Source organism: Aricia agestis, chromosome 6 (assembly GCF_905147365.1).
Source record: "Aricia agestis chromosome 6, ilAriAges1.1, whole genome shotgun sequence".
Lineage (NCBI taxonomy): Eukaryota > Metazoa > Arthropoda > Insecta > Lepidoptera > Lycaenidae > Aricia > Aricia agestis.
In genome coordinates, this window is record NC_056411.1 from 430,292 (window position 1) to 450,821 (window position 20,530).

The 20,530-nt window shown below is 37.3% G+C and overlaps 2 protein-coding genes across 2 annotated transcripts in view; one reads left to right on the forward strand and one right to left on the reverse strand.

Moving 5' to 3' along the window:
- Positions 1 to 1,012: 1,012 nt before the first annotated feature.
- The window catches only part of LOC121727930, a 42,146-nt gene continuing 22,628 nt past the window's right edge, over positions 1,013 to 20,530 (forward strand). The window contains exon 1 of the mRNA XM_042115995.1: positions 1,013 to 1,117. The gene's annotated coding sequence lies outside the window, so the exon portion shown is untranslated. The remainder of the gene's footprint in view (positions 1,118 to 20,530) is intronic.
- On the reverse strand, positions 6,715 to 7,374 carry LOC121728043. The gene has a single exon (XM_042116140.1). The coding sequence runs from the start codon at positions 7,372 to 7,374 to the stop codon at positions 6,715 to 6,717; it is 660 nt and encodes a 219-aa protein (XP_041972074.1).

Here is a 20,530-nt window from a genome sequence, read left to right on the forward strand (position 1 = left end):
TCTGTGGTCTAGTGGTATAGAGCGCGGCTCTTGACTCGGGGGTCGTGGGTTCGATTCCCGCGTTGGAAACATATTATTTCCAAGTTTGGTTAGGACAATGCAGGCTGATCACCTGATTGTCTGACAAGTAAGATGATCCATGCGTCGGATGGGCATGTAAAAAGTCGGTCCTGCGCTTGATCTCTCGCCAGTCGTGTCGGTCGTCCGTCCCACTGGGTTATGAGAGTAAAGGAATAGAGCTCTTGTGTACTGTGAGCTCTTGTGTACTGCGCACACACTTGGGCACTATAAAAAATTACTCCTGCGTAGCTGGCCTGGTTTCAATGAAACCGGCCACCGTCACCGAAACCGGTGTGGGAGCTATTATTATATTATATATATATATATATATATATATATATATATATATATATATATATATATAAAACTCAAAGGTGACTGACATGGTGATCTATCAACGCACAGCCCAAACCACTGGACCGATCGGGCTGAAATTTGGCATGCAATATTATGACGTAGGCATCTGCTAAGAAAGGATTTTGATCAATTCCACCTCCAAGGGGTTAAAATAGGGGATGAAAGTTTGTTTATAATAATACTTCTTAACGCGAGCGAAGCCGCGGGCAAAAGCTCGTCTAATATATTATAGGGCAAAATGCACAGTATTTAATCAAAAGTATCTAGTTGAAGGGCTTATTCCACTTTACTAAATTGTGTCGTCCTAATTAGGATTCTAAAAAGAAGACTAATTAGAAGCTTCTGATTGAACCGATCAGAAGCCATACTGCTTCAGATTTAGTACGCTAATAAGGATCCTAACTTTCTGAATGCTATTTTACTTGACTAAATTTAGTTACTGAATCAATTTAGACGTCTAAATTCAGTAAGATTGAATAAGCCCTTTAGCTTGTGGCAGTCCGTCCCTGGGGCAGGTTTCAGTGACAGTGAGTGTGATGACGGTGAGCGTACACTGTACACTGTAGAGTGTAGAGTCACAGTCGGTGTGGTGAGCGCGTGCGCTGCTGTTGTGATGAACCATTATCTCCCGCGGAAAATGTGATTCAGTCGACATACACTGTGAACTCTACTGGGATCTGTGAATTACGAGTATTATAAGGTCAGTTATAGTCATAATATTATGATAAAATAGTTACAGGATTATAATAATAAAAGTGAGGAGAAGAATATACTATATCATTCTTAGATATTCTTGTCCTCATAGATAGACTAAAATTAGTGTAGGATAAATTCCTGAAATTAATTTCCTTGATACATTTTTATTTCTAGAGAGAGACCAGAATAACAGATGTAAATCCCATAAATGACTTAAATTTGCATTAAAAAATAGGGGTTCGGGGGAGAAAATTCTATAATTATTATTTATGCTGTGATTTCCTTTTTAATTCATCGTAATGCTATATTTTAACATGTACAATAAATAATAATTGATATTTTAAGTGTTAAAATAAAATCAGGAGAAAACGCGCACAGAAAATTGGAGAAAATAAATTTCTTCCGCGCGCTACGAGATGATAGAGCGCGCTTCATAAATTACAATAACTTGTGAGGAGAGCTGTAATTACGGACGCGTAGTGAAATACCGACTGACTTGTTAACTTACTTAGCCATTTATTAGCTTAGATTAGCCGTAAGTTAGTCAAATTAGTTAAATTAAACGTGGCACATTCGAAAGAAAATCCACTAATCATTGCGACAAAATAAAGTTATTATTTCAAGTGACGCGAGAAACATAATTATTATTTCACGCAGTACCGAATGGATATCTATTTGATTTAGTAGTAGTTTCAACTATTATACGTCATGCACTTTTCAACGCTCCAAGATCTACGGATCCCGCGGGATTTATAAATACGTGTATCTCCGACATAACATAATAATGTTATTGTTACTTTATATATCGCCAACGTAACATCAATGTTTTTAGTTTACATTAACGAGGAATTCGTATGTTTATTTGTTAAATAAATATAGTTACAGCCAAATACACAACCTCTTAATTAGATTTAACATACTTTTAGAAGTCGGTTAAATCTAATTGATGATTGCAGTGTTATACGAGTAATTTCCTTCTGTCCGATCTAATTAAGTGTTAAATTGAAATGAGCCCAATTACAGTTGCACAAGCAACGGACATATCTGCATACAGGATGCTCGGCCATATCCTAGAAAGTATACGCTAGATATACGCCTATATATTTTATCATAGGTTATTACCAAACTCATTTTTTTATGACTTATTACGAGATTTTTTTCTGCGAGAAATCTCGAAAGTGGTAGCTAACAGAAATAGAAAGGATTTCATACTTTGACTTGATGGTCCTAAAATATGGATTGTTCTATTTGTAGGACAATGTTACTCTTAAATTATATGACTATTAACCTATCAAAAATAACGGTGATGATGATGATGGTAAATAGACAATCAGTTAATTTCCTTAGAGTGCGGAATGTGAGGCATTAGCCGCTCACTTCGTAGCTGCGCGGCCAACTCGCGGTTTGACTTAACTTTCAAATCTATTTATACGGCTAAAAAAAGGTTCAACCGACAACCGTTTAATTTCAACCGTAATAAAATAACATTGTTTAATGTTTACCGATATTGTTTTATTGTGATTTACTATTCAGGTTCGTTTTTTATAAACCTAACGTGGGAGAGCCATGCTTCGGCACGAATGGGCCGACTCGGCCGGAGAAATACCACGTTCTCAGAGAAAACCGGCGTGAAACAGCGCTTGCGCTGTTTTTGGCCGAGAGAGTGAGTTTACCGGAGGCCCAATCCCCTACCCTAATCCCTTCCATACCCTCCCCTATTCCCTTCCCTTCCCATTCTGTCCTCCTCTATTACCCTATTCTCTGCTGATGCTGCGAGTGACCATGGGCGACGGAAGTTGCTTTCCATCAGGTGACCCGTTTGCTCGTTTGCCCCCTTATTTCATAAAAAAAAAGAAAAAAAAGACATAAAAAAATACTTTAATTCTAAGTGTACGCCGCGTAACTTCGGCCTAGTGTGTTTAACACTAGGCCGAAGTTACGCGGCGTAAATTCCGCATAATTACGTCCGCAATGTCAAACGCATACAAAATACGGACGGAGCGCGACGGAATAGTGAGTCATCGCCTCATCAGTTCCATTGCGGGCGCAATCATGCGGAATTTACGCCGCGTAACTTCGGCCTAGTGTGTCTAAACACTGTTTAGACCCTTAGAAATAAAGTATTTTTTTATGTATTTTTAATCTTTTTCTTTTTAAGTTTATAAAAACGCCTACTATGTTGATAGTAGGCGTTTTAAAATTGATTTGTGTACAAGCAAGTAGCGGACCTACGTAATGCTAGTCATGTTTTTAAACGAAAAAAATAAGGAAACAAGGCCGCTAAACTCTTGAGCAAATTTTAATTTATTTTCTTAATTATTGCGTGTGTAACTCAATAACCAGAAGTTCGGCAATCGATGAGTTCGCGATTTCAAAATATCGCATATACGGAGTGTGACCGACTTTTCCGACATACGTAACAGATTGGATCACTCCGTTATTAGTGTAGCCTCTTTGTAGTCCGATTAAGTTAAGGGCCTATTTCACAATCGCCTAGTGACGACTTGTGTAAATGTTCTGCTGGTTACGTCGAGTGACAAAGACAAAACTTACGGAGAAGCTATACAGCTATTCGGCAAAAATTCCAAGTCACAAAAAATTTAAGTGGAATATTTAGGTGGTCTACTAATAATAAAAAATAATAACTACTGTACTCGGCTAAACATGGCGGTAGCGGTCATTGACTCCCTGTCAAAAACTTGTCATTTTCTATACAAAGCCACGATTGACAAAATCTGACGCTTCAATGTCAATCGCGGTTTATATAGAAAATGACAAGTTTTTGACAGGGGGTCAATGACCGCTACCGCCATGTTTCGCCGAGTACAGTATAGTAGGATGACATCCTATTTGAAGACTTCTGAAATTGTTCGTTCTTTTAAAATGACGAATACGATTCTAAATAATGAGTTTCGCCTGACTGTCCTTTCTCAGTGACAGTAGGTGAGGGTTGCTTTATTCTTTGTAGTTTATTCTGAGTTATTTACCAAAAACTTGTAACAGAAATCTTGAAACTGGTACTTACCACAAATACTATTTCAAGTACCAAGACGACATAATTCAAAACTTGTTCCACACTTGTAACAGCTTGTATTTGTAATTTAATTATATTTAACGAGGAATGGTATTAAAATTACGCAATATAATAATTAAGTATGTAAATATTTTTTAAAGTCGTTTACAATTTACTTTAATGTCTTTTTCACTTTTGTAGACGTTTATTTTTAACTTTAATTTACGAGTAAGCGCATCACGGAAATTCATTATCAATTCTGAAACTAACGCTTCAAGTCCAGAATTAAAAGTTTCAAAAGGCGTCCAGAGCCTCAGTTAATATACAAGTGAAAATACAAAAAGGATTATATCCGCCATCTTGTAATGTGACACTTGAGGGCTACTTACACCCACGCCCCCAATTTTTATATATTTGCCGCATTTCAAAATATTATCGCTGGTTTTGTACTGAGTTACAGCTGCAGTTAGTACATACGCCCGCACGACAATGTCAAGTGCCCCATTATCCTTGTAGGTCTGAACTCTGATGTATCAGAAAAGTTGGCAGACAGACTTAATTTAGTTGGGTTTTGTATGACCCAGCTGACAGATCATGACTGACTGCTGACATTGAATTAGCATAGCCCGACCAATTAACATAGATCCGCTATCAGCCCATGAATAATTTCTTCCATGGTTCCTAAATAAAAAAACATCAAATTTTACCGCAAACTCTCATTCGCCTTGACCATTGTAAACAAAAAGTTACGTAAGTCCAAAATTCTGTCAATATCGCCGGAACCCCGAACCTTACGCAACCACTTTCATGTCGAGTGCTGACGCAACCGTAACATTTAACTCTATATTTATACTTGTTATTAATAAAACAATCAAATTGGGAGAAAACGCATTTACATATTTAAAACGTTAGACATAATATATAGCGTTTTCTGCATTTCTAAGTTACGTTGCAAGAAATTGTAGAGCTAGTAGAATGTTCTCAACAATGTTACTACATTGCTTTCAGTACACTTTTTACAGCAACCTACGGACATATCTGTGCCCGTTTCATTACTAGTAGTACTATACATATATAGTGAAATATGCAGTCGTTTTATTATAATAATTATTATAATAAAAGCATTAAGTACTTAAATAACTCGACCGTTTCAAAACCCTTTGACGTAACAATCCCGTTATTGGGACACGAAATGTAAAAAAAGTTAAAACAAAACATAAGCTATTTGCGGGAAAATGTATGATTCTCGAAAAATTCCTTATTCATGAGGGCAGAGAACGCGCGTCACGCGTGGAACGTCTAGTTGTCAATAAAATTTAAATTAAAAAATCTCATAAAATAGTATTAAAATTTAATCTAGTGTAGTGTTGATGTAATCGACGTAACATTGACAATGGGATGCGGCGTCGTGCCGGCAGTCGGCACTCCGGCAGCCGGTGTGACCTCACGCAAAGTTCAGAGGTAATTGAGCTGGTAAATTATTGTGCTGATCTTTAAAGTATAATTTTAATTTATAATTTTAAATTAATATCACAATAATATTATGGTAGTAATCATAGGCTGCACTGGTCCACGACGGTCGAGCAGGTCGTGGACTACATCAGGAGCAAGACCCACTTCGTCTTGAGGGTCGAGCGCTTGGAGTCCGGAGTCCCGCCACAAAGTGAATTTTAGCTTCTTTGTGGTGAGAGTCCCGACGCACCATCTCCCGACCTTCGAGAAGGAGGAGTTCTGGCCGATTGGAGTCGTCTACAGGAGGTTCCGAGGACGACTTCCGAACACGTCGCGCCCCACGTCGCAGACAATACGTGTTTAGTGTTTTAGTGTTAGTGTTAGTTTTTAGTATAATTGTATGTTTGTTAGTCTATAAGGTATTTATAATATGGGCCAAGATGCCTGAGAAAGAAATAAATAAAATAAAATAAATAAAATATACATACGTTAGAAAAAAAAGCTTGTGATCTTAACCTTTGGCGTTGTTTTGGGACTATTTTAGTATTTGCGGTATGAAACTCAAGTTCATAACTTTTTTGTATATTTGCATTAAAAATCTTTTTTTCTTGTATTAAGATTTTTCTGACAAAAATACGTCGCATTTTTCTTATGTTATGAAATCGTTAAAAGTTATTATCGTTGTAGTTTTTTATTTAATAAATTAGTTATATTATGATATAGTTTCGGTAACGGAGGCTATTAAACTTGATATAATTATGTTGTAATATCGATTATAGTCCCGGCGTTACGTGCGGAATGTTAATGCCGATGTAGTAACGAAAGTTTGGCCCGGACGAGTTGTTGCTGCCATAAATAATAACGTGACATTTATGAAGTGGTTGAAATCGGTTATCTTACGATTTGCATAATTTTAAACATTTATGAATTAAATTTTATATCAAATCGTGAATAATGATATGTTATTATTTTCTACTTCTGATTTTAGTATTATTTAAAAATAAATAAAAAATAAAATACGTTTATTGCAGACTATCACAGCCCATAGCGGTTAGTAATTAACAATAATTTTTTAATCCTATGTTAGTAATGATAAAAAGTGATTAAGTTTAATTTCACTATTTGGCGTATTTGCGCTACGGTACCGGCGCACTAGAAACATGGACATGGACGTGCTCCCAGTGCGCCGCTATCGCGCCGTCAGCTTGCCCACATATCGCCTTCAGTATGCTGTTGTCACTCTCGCGAACTCTGCACATCAGTGACGCTGTACGCTTGCGTAAAACTGACGGAAAGTCGTCAGTTCTAGCGTCAGCGAACATGCCAGATGCACTGCAGTATCGCGGGAGCGCGAGCAGCATCCTGAAAGCGTTATTGTATTGGACACGAAGAGCGTCAAACGCCCGCCTCGTATATGCCACCCACAGGGCGCATGTATACAGTGGTTGACAAAAAGCTTTAAAAAGTGCAATTTTGACCTCCACTGTACACCGCGCAAACCGGCGGGCTAGCATATTGCAGCGCACGGCTAACGCTCTTCTTGCCCTCTCAATATCATCATCATCTCTGAGATCCTCGTTAATGATATGTCCCAGGTATTTAAATTTTGATACTATTTTAAGCGCGGTCCCATTTATAGTAACAGGTGGAACATGCACAGGTTTTGCTTTACCCACCTTAAAGACCAAAAGCTCACTCTTGGAGGCATTATATCTAAGGCCGTGTTCACTTGCATAGGTCTCACAAATAGACAACAGCCGCCTGAGCGCGCTGATCGACGGGCTGAGCAGAGCCATGTCGTCCGCGTAACTGATGCTGTTCACGCAAACACCATCAATCGAGCAGCCGACACCGGCACCGCTCAGCTCCTCGATCAGATCATTAATGTAGATATTAAATAGGGAGGGCGAAGTGAGTCCACCTTGCCTCAAGCCACACTCAAGCTTGTACACCTCGGATAGCTCTCTACCCCACCTAACCTGATTGGTCTGCTCGTTGTACCAATATTTGAAAATGCAGATGAGCGGTTCGGGTACTCCTGCCCTTCGCAATTTTATCCAAAGGACCTTGTATTTAACTAAATCAAAAGCCTTCGATAGGTCTAGAAAGGCTGCGTACACCGGGGTCTTCCTCTGTGTATAGTACCTAACGGTGTGTTTGAGCGACAATATTGCACATTCAGTAGATAATTTCGGTCGAAACCCAAATTGCGCATCACTTATACGGAGATGTTTTACCAACTGCATCTCAATTACCGCATCCAATACTTTGGCAGTTATTGTAGCTAGAGAGATGGGTCTGTAATTGTCCTTATCCGATAAGTCCCCGGTCTTATTTTTTACTTTTTATTATTTGCTTTCCTTATCTTCTTCAGTCACTTTTTTTAGATTTTTGAAATTGAATTTAATTTGTATTTGAAGAGATAATTATTTTATACATATTGTGTTTAAATAATTATTGCACTTCCGTCGTCTTTATTGATACGTAATAAAACAAGTCAGCTGATGGTTTATCGTGTAATTCGTTCAGAAATCTGATAACTATAGTTACTAGTCTTAGTACCGGTTATCATAAAAGTATGGCCATCGCAACCTAAATCTACTGGTTTCGTCGCAACCAGCTACCGTATCCGAAACATCGCCGTCAATTAGAACCGCGCCCAGCCACCGCAACCGAAACCCACAAAACCGAGGTCGTTGAACCCGCACTTTCGCCGACGAAAGTTGTCAATAAATCTATTAGAAGCCGGCCGAGAGAAAATATTACTTCAGGTCCGAGTGCCGGGTGTTATCACACATTATGTGACCGATGACGCGGTTCACTCGACTGACATTTTTTATGTTAGCGCGATTTCACTTTCCGAAACAAGGATCCCGTACAAATTTCTAAAAATATTGTTTGACATTTTTCATTTTCACACCCAAAGGTCTGAGGCATGTAAAATAACTTATTTTCCTCTGAATTAAATTAATAAAATATAAGGAATTAGTTACTTAAAATATTTTTTAAACTGATTTACATATCTGTAGAGTAGACCAAAGTCGGACGCACGGACTGATGGTAGCGCGGTGGAGCGGCGTTTTATTCAAAATATGATTATCAGAATTAAACTAGAGCTTAAACGAGGGCTAAGAATCTGCATGTTCATATAGAATGCACGTGTAACATGTATGTATGTAACGATATGTGATATCTGTTGCATAGCTGGCGTCGCGTGCGCTCCGGCCGGCGAGCATGTGGCGCACTGGGGCGCCCGTGTCCACTATACACTGTACACACGATACATTTTACAATGTTATATTCATTAAGCTATATTGCATAGCTTTTATCGCGGGCTTTGAGAGCGGCGACCGAATCAAGAAATTCCGTAACGAAAAACACCTAACGCTCGTCGAACGTCGTTTCAGTTCGGCAGACTTCAACTCGGAGTTTGTGTGCGTGTGACTAGACGTATGCGAATTATAATTGCATAAGTTGATAAAAGATGCTATGCAATAGCTTTACTGCGGCCGCCAGTGCCCGAGTGCCACAGCCCACACGTTTTTTTTTTTATTATATTATTTTACGATATTTAAATATTACAGTAAAATGTTAAATGTGATACTGGCTTACATAAGATAACCTAATATTAATAAGTAGTAAATTACTTGCTATAACACAAAGGCATCTTTTATTTAATGATTAAATGAAACAACTCATTAATTTCGTATCCAATCGTCGTCTCGTGTCGTGTGACAGTGGACACACTCGCCATACATTTCCGCATGGAGCAGCCGCGCGGCGATGTGGAGTAATATATCGCACTGTGTTTGTCTTACGGGGAAAGCTCGCCCATCCATTACAGACGACAGACCGTATGTTATTGCGCCGTCTATCTTCTAATTAATAATCAAATTAAAGGATTCCTTGCCAACTTTCTATCCTAGGCGTTAGTCAGCAGAAATTAATGATTTCATTGATGACACTACAGATAATAAATTCTGTAATATTCTATGTGTCGAGATAATAATGAATTCTAATTAAAGCTGCATCTATCAGTAGATGTATGTACCATGAGATAAATCGATTCATAGGACCGATAATGAAGTCGAGCTTAATAGTAGCATAGACTTGACATAAAACTCGACCAAACATCGTAGGTATCAGAGAAGTTGATTCCTAGGCAGATGGGAGACCTACGTAGTTTGGTCGCGTTACATTAGATTGACGTGATCCGACCAAATGACGTTGGTCTGTCAACTTGCCTATGATTTAATTTTTTTCGATAATACATTTGCCTATGAATTTCTGATGGTGCCAGAGAATATCTTCTTGGAGAGAAGGAAATATGGAATAGTTAAATGGCATGTGGAAACCTGTTTTAGGTGACCACTTTGTGTAATAACCCATACGAGTATCATATCGCTTAAGCTACTGGATACATCTATAAGGAATTAATAAGCTGTCATCACAAATGCAGTCAAGTGTAGAGGACACATAACACCGGAGATTAGGGTCAGGCAAACTGAGCGGAAAGTCGATGCCGCAGTTGTAAAACTGAACTTTAGTGACACGGGAATATAGTACGTTGAATTAATAGAGTTATTATATATACGTGGGAGAGCCATGCTTCGGCACGAATGGGCCGGCTCGACTGAAGAAATACCACGTTCTCACAGAAAACCGGCGTGAAACAGCGCTTGCGCTGTGTTTCGCCGAGTGAGTGAGTTTACCGGAGGCCCAATCCCCTACCCTATTCCCTTCCCTACCCTCCCCTATTACCCTATTCCCTCTTAAAAGGCCGCAACGCACCTGCAGCTCTTCTGATGCTACGAGTGTCCATGGGCGACGGAAGTTGCCTTCCATCAGGTGACCCGTTTGCTCGTTTGCCCCCTTATTTCATAAAAAAAAAGAGTTGAAAGAAAAAATGCCTTGCTGTAAAGCGATTGACATAAGCCGACAAAATAACGTAGGTCCGTCAACTCTTAACGTTAACGATAAGTCGTTATTTTAAGACGCAACGTTATGTCTTTTCTGGGTTCCTTCTAACCCTAACACAATAAAACCATCATCATTAACGCAGTCAAGTGTAGAGGACACATATCGGAGATGTCAGTATTATACCACACTCTGATGACACTCAATCTGTCATCAGCATGATGCGTGTGGAATGTCGTTTGGAACTTTCGCTACCAACCTGTCACCCGCCTCACCCACTCAGCATAATTTAACTTTATGTTGTTTGATTGTACTTGCATAATGGATGTTTCTGATTTTATTGCTGTTTGTTATTTTAATACTAATATTATTTTAAATGCGAAAGTGTGTCTGTCTGTCTGTCTGTAACCTCTTCACGCTTATACAGCTGAACCGATTTTGATGAATTTTGGCAAGCAGATCTTGAGTCCCGGGAAAGGGCATTGGATAGTTTTTATTCCGAGAAAATTTACAGCTCCCGTGGGCCAGACGAACGCAACAGTTGCCGGCGTCATCCAGTGTAATTTATGAATATTAGACAAGACAAAGCTGCCCAAAATACAACCGTACTACTTATATTAGAGTGGTGATATTTTCACTATTTAATGATTTATAGCAATCTGTCGTAGCCTTTTGACTAAAATGGTTTTTGGACATTTAGTTAAACCAGTTACTAACATTCAGGGAAATGTATTATCCGAAAAAATATGATAGTGATTCAAACGTAATGTCCTTAAATCAAATTTCCAGTATAACCGTTTTAACAAATCTTTTATATTATATGCCTTAAAATATATCCTAATTAAATTGCATGACAGATATAATGGGAAGTTAGTTATAACATTCACACCGCAGTCCGCAGTTAATCCGGGTGTGCAATCAAATCTTGTCAAATCTTTAAACTCACTATTTCGTCTTCATACAACGAAGTGTTCTGTTACGTAAAATTAAACGCCGTTTATATGTTTATTGCTCCATAAAGACGCGTATGGTTTTAAATAAAACTATAAGTGTTGCTTTACGCAGAAATCTTGTATTTTGAAGGTTTATCACGCATCAGATAAAGTCAGTAATGTAACAAGTTATTTTAAAACTATCTTTAATATTGTGTCGTGGTTTGGATCGGTCTCAGTTGTTTTGACGTGTCGGTCTCACAATTTTGATGAAATATTTAATATTGCAGGAAAGTTATTACATTATGCATTATAAAATCCATATATTTAGATTTTATAATGCATAATAGACCGACACACTTTCGCATATGATTATAAATGCGAAAGTGTATGAACGAATCTCTTCACGCCCAAACTACTTAGCGATTTTGCTGAAAATTGGTTCATTCAGTAATTTATAATTCATCCCGTTCCACTTGTCAATTTCCGCCGCAAATATCAACCAACGTGGCATAAAAAAGGAAGTTATGTCCTGTTTATACCCCTTGGCAAAAATTATACCATGTCTGCTGTTTTGGTTTCACTTCTATCGGCCGATGTTTTTTCCAAGTATTTTTTTCATATATTGTGAGGCAATGGGAAGGCAGTGTTGGGTGTCGCGTGCACAAGTGTCGCAGGACGTTGCGTGTGGAACTGACGACGGTGATCAGTTCTCACACTCCACATCATTACTAGCTGTAGCTACTAACGCAGGAAAACATCCATTACTCAGTTATGATAACTGTCAATAAGTAATATGAGTTATTATTCTAATATGGCAGATTTGAAACCAGCAGCTCATTATTTGAAAGTTGTTAATGTTCGAAAAGTATTCAGACTAAAATACAGCTTAAAACACGCTTAAAAATAATAAACAACACAATATCTCCCCGATTCCCCACTTTTTTTTCCACCATAAAAGCAGCTTCGTTTCTTATTAGATCCAGTCCTTGTTTTACTAAACACCAAAACAATATTCTTACATACGTCAAAAAAAACAAGAGGTACTGCTATAAACAGGTGCGTTGAGTGTGCTGGTGTATGAAACACGTATGTGTAATTTATTATAATATCATCTATGTCATCGTATTACGATTACTAGATCACGTAATAGAATGTTTCCAAGTCAGTGAAGAAAAACCCTTTAGTGTAAAGGTATACTCTTTACTTTTTAGCCCTGCATACCTATTACCTACAAACATTTTACATTCATACATTTTAATTTCATGATAGGAGTAGATTCTGAATACCATGTTTAATTTTTATATGTCAGTAAGTTTCAATAAATATGTAATTACAATTTGCTAAGCAAAATATTACAATTTCATTGTTTAGAGTTATTGATATTGTAAATTGTTGAATAATAATGTGATAATGTAGTCAAAGCTCGCCCGCCATATAAACGACATCAACGAGCGCCGCTCGTATCAATTTAACATTTATCTCGATTTTGTTTGAAAATTGAAACGGCCTTATCATGTTCTGCCTGCAGAATATTTTATATTTAAATTTTTATATTAATTAATTTCATTTTACATAAAACTGTGTTTATTTTATGCCGAGGATTCTATATATTTTTTTAATTAAGTCACAATTACTACTAGAACTAAAGTATACTAGTATGTGTACTTTTATTCTAGTAGTAATTGTGACTCATGGAATATTTTAAGCTGTATATATCTATGAAAGATCATGCATGTAGTTATGTATGTATCGTCACGTACTGAGCCTACTTACCAGTCGTCCTCGTGCTACTTACTAGTGACATGTCGCGGTGTGGGCAGAGCTTTACCGATTAAAATGTATGGGATACGAAATTTAGAATTAAAGGTTACCGTACAGGGCCCATTTAGGTCTAGGTTAAAGCTAATCTTAAATTAAATATCATACTCTGTCTTGCTCGTCGCAAACATATGCAAGAGAAGCCGTGATATTATTTTAACTTTAGATTGTGTTTTTCTTGAGACATTTATCGAAGTTCTGTTAAGGAAATATTTAATGTATTTATTTTCTGTAGTCAACTGTAATTTTAAAATACCTTAGTTATACCTTAGTAGACAGATATTTCTATATCAAATTCTACGCAGTACAATTACAGCCAAATTGTTGGGTAAGCATTAAAGTTATTCATGGGCGATTCCATTATCGCGGGTGTAACAGTTTGACACACTTAAAGCTTCCTACAGGCAAAATGTATCCCTTGAAGGGATACATTATAAACGAAAACCTCATCAATTGTATGAAGGGCCACAAAACAGGTTTGAAGTGCTGTCGCGAGTGCAACCAATTTGACCCTCCATTAAGAACTGTGATGAGTTCATATGTGAATACTCTTTAGTGCGAAACTTTTACCAAATAACTTGCCTATATTTCAAAATAGCATAAAGCAAAGAACTACATATATTACTATAATTACTTTTATCTAGTTACATACGTAACTAGATAAAAGTAATTATAGTAATAAGTACTAGAAATTATTAACATTTCTACGATCGCGGGCGCAACATCAAAATTCTCAAATATGTTAAAGGTGAATTAAATCGTAATTCTCTAACAAATTTAAAAATTTTCGACATGGAATATATAATTATACTAGTAAGTTTGTTATAAAACTGCACCAAATTGTAATTTTTTAAAGTTTTCAGTTGTTAATTGGCCTGACAAAATTAATCGTCTAAATCACTCAAAACGATTGAATAGTGTAATTTATACAAAAGATTTCTACGTACTGCTGTATAACTATACTACAACTAAACATTGATTTGAAATATATGCTATTCTAATTTAAAAATATGGGGAAAACATCGCGACCCTTAGATGATATTGTTTAAAAACGCTCTAAATTATTCGAATTCCATTTTTTACCGACAAAACTTGTTTTTTTAGTAAATTCACATCTTCTTACGTATATTCAAATTAAAAAATGTAACTAATGCCTCATTTTTAAAATTCTCGTTGAGGGCCGTCTGTAGCGGAATGGTCCTCATATTAAATTATTCAGTGACAATCAGGAGTATTATTCCTAGTGATAAATTATATAAGCGGTCTTTTGTAACAAGTACAATAGTACAATAGTACTGCACCAGCAAGTAGCGCCGCCCACTACCCTGCCTACTGTTCTACACCCACACAATCACACTCAAGGTGACAAGGGAGTAATTACTTATAATTAGGTAATGAGAGAGATTTTCTTAATTGTGATTTGAGTAGGTCAAGCCTTTTTTGAGTTAACTTGCTTTTGCCATCGCCTCCGCCATCATAAAGCTGTTTAGCTTAAGTATGAAATATGTTAGCATAGCGCTCTGTCTCTGGCATTTTGTTCAATTAATAAATTATGTTGTATAAAGGCACATATTATTATGTGCTTTAGTATCCACTGGCCACATGTGTGATACGAAGTCGTGACTACGCCTTATAAAATATAATATTATATTGTTACAGTTTAGCGAATTCAGGGCACACGTGCATACTATATTTTCAGCTTATAATCTTAATAATAATGAACATTATTAAAATAAAGAGCATTAATAATTACCTATACTATAATGAAATTTACCGACATTATAACGCTACCGAGCGAACACTATAATGCTGCCAAGACGCAAGATGATCTACAAAATATAAAGACCAGTTAAACACATAGGTGATCTTCCACTATATTATGAAAACTAAAGTGTTTTACCCGAAACAGTTCATTTCGAGCAAGGCTATTTTGAGCAAGTCTGCTTTATTTTTCTCACGCATCTTTTCGCAAAGCAATTGACACTGTTTCTAATACAAAGAGTTATTGCATCTGTGTGTAGTAATTATTGTAAATGCCGCGCACGTCGCTCGCCTTGTGTATGCGATCCTGGGGGACCACCACAATGCTGTAGCAACTCGTACTTGGCCATTGTGTGTGATGATCATTTGTAATCTTGACTTGAAGGTGTATGTTGTACTTAACTTTATATTGATTAATTCGGTATTTTTAATATTTTAAACAAGAAATTACAAGATTTTCTTTTGACAAAATATATAATATAGTGTTTATCTGCGATGTTACTAAACTTCTGTGCTTGTGAAAATAATAGTATGTGATACAAATTGTACTCCTACAGGTCTTTTGTCTGATGATTTCGCTCTTTATTTTGGCTCAGCCTCTGTCATTCAACCTAATCCCTAGCCTCATGAGTCATGATACTAAACGTTTTCTAAGCTCGAATTAACCTAAACTCCAGTAAACTGATGATACTCCATGTAATAAGTATTAAACATCCTGCAAGTTTTTCGTCACGTACTGCGAATACCTAAGCCGGGGTTCTCGCGTGCGCCTGCGCAAGTCCCACCGTTTTCGGACATTTAAGTGACTAAATGTATATTCCGCACCTTAAACGGCCTGGTGGCTTAAACTCAGTTGCCTTGTAGGGAGAAGTTGCGACACTTATGATAAAAAGTGGTGGATTTAGTTTATACTTGAATAATTAGATGTGGTTATCCTTGTCGAGAAGTAATTTTCCAGGCTTTTATGCCGGTAAACTAAATTGCAAGAGTGACGAATTGTAAATTCGTAATTTCATCATCATAATATTATCCACTAGCAGGACAGCTGCTGTAGTCTAAGGACGTAGACAGCTGCCGTTTATCTTGGTAACTATATTGACTCGAAGGTGGTGCCGGATCTGTTTGCGACTGTACAAAGGTAGAAAAAAAATATAGAGCTACAACAAATATTATATTTGTGTGTTAGATTATATAATATAATGGGACCAAACCACCATAATATCACCATGACATTTGTGGTTAGGACATTACAGAGAGGATACATAAAAAGTTAATGTTGGTCCTTTCCGGTCCCGGGCTGGTTGCCCAAACCTGCGACCGGGTTGAGGCTTAGGGCTCGATTATACGAGTAGTAGTAGCGAGATAGTACCCTCGGCCGAGCACATCTATACAAAACATACCGAGAGTTGGGCTGAAAGCACTATCTCGCCAGTGACGCCACTACTCGGTAGGTGTGATATCAAGGCATTAGGACTTGAAGGTAATGATGGTGTAACCACTGACATTTAACCAGCTTATTTACATTACAGGATTCACGTCCTTTTCCAAGAAAAACAGGAAAATCAAATTACACCATGAATGTTAATAGTATAATTATTACGTACTTGTTTTTCCAAGCATCTGAAATTGTGCGAAAATTGTTTGAATATGGGGTCTCGATAATATTTTTCGACCGAGCGGGTTAATACGCCCGGTCAGGCCTAAGTCATAACATGAGCCGTATTGCGCTGACTTTAGAAATTGTTATAGAGGGATTCGGGATTGTACGCTACTTGAACTCAAAATATTATATCATACAATCAAGCCGTTAAGGCTCAAAGCATACAATAGGAATATCAAACAATCTGATATAAACAAATATTTATACAATATTATCAGGCCCGGATCCAGGGGGGGCGAGAGGGTGCACTTGCCCCGGGCGGCAAAGATTGGGGGGCGGCCGGAGGCCACCTCCCAATCTTTTGCCGCTCTCTTCACCGCCGCGTGCGCCACCGGTGGCACCGCGCTACCGCGTCAACGTTGATTCGCAGAATTCTATCTGTTGTTTAAAGACTTGGAGGCGCCCCTTGTCGCCAAGGACCTCGGCGTGACTTCTCACCACCGCCACTTCAATTCAACAAAGTTCTGTAGAACTCGTTCTGCGGATAAAACCTATGTGACCATGAAAATTATTACCTATTTTTGCTTGGAGGGCGGCAAATTGGGATTCTGCTCCCCCCTTTTTAAAACGTAGATCCGGGCCTGAATATTATATGTATAATACTATAAACTTTAATGTATAAAAACCACCTACCGAGACCTACCAGTAAACTCTAAACTCTAAGAGTAGAAAGCCAGTCAATAGTCCACCACAGAGCTGTCATTACGGTAAAGCTCCACAGTAATATTTATATTCTGCCTGGGGCTGTCGTTACTAGTTATAGTACAAGTTATGATATAAACGTCACACACCGCGTAGTAAACAGTTATTTATATGCTGTCGCGTGCCGTACCTACTTGAGTAGACCGTACTACTTGGAACATAATATAATTATAATACTGTATATTACCACACACTCCTGTTATTTTGAAGCTTCATTCATTAAATCCGCTATCTGCCACACAGTATCAATTTCTTTCATGGCACTTACGTAGACTAACTAAATCATCCCGCCCGTTTTTGACTTCCCTGTAATCAGGTAACCTCTACTTCGCTGCTATGTAAAAAAGATAACCTCTTAACTTTTAAAAAGTTAAAATTATACTATTATCATAAAATAGAATGCATGTTTTATTGACATTCAGCCCAACAAGTAGAGTCTGAACTCTGAGTCATTTCGCTTCTCTCTCACTCATTCCAAGATTGATCCCACAGAGAAAATTATAACTTTAACTTTCTCGCTGTAATAAAACGTTTTATGTTATTGACACTTCCCCTTCCCAGTAGTTAAATAACCCATAACAAATAACCGATATCTAATAATATAACTATTAACTATGCTCACTTTCACAACCTCAATCTTTCTTTGTGTCATGTGTGTTTGGCTTTTGTTTTATATTTCATAGGCAAAAAGTTTTAAGACTCTTCCCTACTTTGGGCCATGCTGGGTAACCACGATTGTCACCATGATGGACACGTCCGACAGGTCATGTTAGTTATCGCTCGTATTAAACCATCATGAGCTAATGCAGAGAGGCTGCATCATGTCCAACCAATCTTTGTGTCAGACCTACATTGTATATTATCTTGACCGAAATTAAGCTGTTTCTTGCCAAACTGTCTACTCTACACGTGTGCCAAATTTCATCAAAAATGGTCTATAAGTCAGAGCTTTTCCAATTGATACAAACAAGAACCTATATCCTTCGTAATTTCTCGAAGTCGATATTGTGTGAAGCGTCTATAAAAACTCTGCACCCTAAACAAAGTATTCTTGCATGTAGTTTATTGTATGTTTGAATAATATAGTTCTACATCCGCTTCGCCGCTCCACATAATCTCGGAGAAAACTGTCTGACTTGCAGATCCTTGGTGTTTCCCTCTACACTGTCAGCGTTACTAATTCCGTCTAGAATAACTATAATAGACGACGTTTCTATTCCATTTCATGAGCAATGACTCGAGATATTCATTCACAGATGCTCAGAGCAGGTAACGATATTCTCGCATGCTATTATTTTTTAAGGTTAACCAAGTATAATTGATGTGAAAAATATACGAAAAAATTACATTACGTATCAAATGATTCTGAAAACAAAATACAAAATCTAAATAATAACGATTTGTTTGCTTATAACTTAAATTAGTGACTATATTATTTTAAATTCGTGCAAGCACTTAGAATTCCTAAAACATTTCGTGTCAAAAAGATCTGAACGCGCAACATTCCTATTGCATGTGCTATGCAATAGGAACAAGTTTTTTTTTTTTATGAAATAAGGGGGCAAACGAGCAAACAGGTCACCTGATGGAAAGCAACTTCCGTCGCCCATGGACACTCGCAGCGTCAGAAGAGCTGCGCGTGCGTTGCCGGCCTTTTAAGAGGTAATAGGGTTATAGGGGAGGGTAGGGATGGGAAGGGAAGGGAATAGGGGTGGGTAGGGAAGGAAATAGGGTAGGGGATTGGGCCTCCGGTAAACTCACTCACTCGGCGAAACACAGCGCAAGCGCTGTTTCACGCCGGTTTCCTGTGAGAACGTGGTATTTCTCCGGTCGAGCCGGCCCATTCGTGCCGAAGCATGGCTCTCCCACGTATAAATTTGTCGCTTCCTGCACATAAAAATAACAGAAATTCTCATTCTACTTAATGTAAATTGAAATCGACAGACATAACTATTACTTCCATTACGTTAACATAGGATATGTCTCAATTGAACAGCTCTATCTGACATAACACGAGCACTGCTATGATGAAACATAGTAAGCTGATATCTCTACTTATAGTAAGTAATAACTAATAGCATATAATACATAGTCATTTCACACTCATTATGTTTCACTTACAGAGAGATTATTGATTGTAGGTTTAAGTATTATTAAAGTACAAAGTACAATGTACTATGTAGCTTATAGAGGTACATCTCAAATTATTTTTAAACCTAGTACTTTCTTGTCTTTAACGTGAAATATTAGTACCGTCGGACTCAAATAAAATTTATGGGTCGCAAGATTATAATATAAATACATTTTTTTTCGTCTGTTCTAACGATGGCGAAAAGATATGATAAAACTTGTACGAAATTATGAAACTCTACGATGGATGCAATATATTTAGCTCCTTGGCGGATACGAAGTATATTATGTAAGTTTTAAATAATTAAGTAATTAACTTACTTTTCCCAAAAAACACAAAAATGTGGAAGGAAACAATAAATATAATTAATAATGTTCGATCAATTATTTGATAACACATTACTTACCTAATCGTGTTCTAAATCGGCAATTATATTGGAAATCGCAAGTTTTTCGTACGAAGCAACTCCTAATTAAACTAATAAGGCGTTACAACTTTCCTTTTGTATCGATTCTGCAGTCCATTGTTTATTCTGTGGCGCAATTTTCATTGAATGTTCGAGTCGATTTTAAAATTCCACTTTTTACCTTATCGAACGAACACAACAATAGGTGCCAAGCTGATTATAATTTATTGCTATAGAATATGTACAGAGTTACAAACAGAATGGTACCTAGGCTCAGCACATTAAGGGGGTTACACAGTACAGGAGGTTTACGGGGGTCACTTCTCATACATCGAACCGTAACTTGGATGCATTAAATATTCAACCACATAATACTTCGATAATTTCGCATAGGCATCTAATCGATAACTTGAAAATTCTAAGGAGATTTGAGGAACGATGATTTATATAAAATTTGGCTCCAGACTAGAGTTTAGGATCTTAATTCTTAATACATAGGTTCACAAACTACTGAATCATACATTACCTACATCAATGTGAAAACCATGACGCAACATAATATCATTACTTTCTGAAGGCACTATTCAGGTGTTATTTATATCTCCATAAAAACTATTTTACA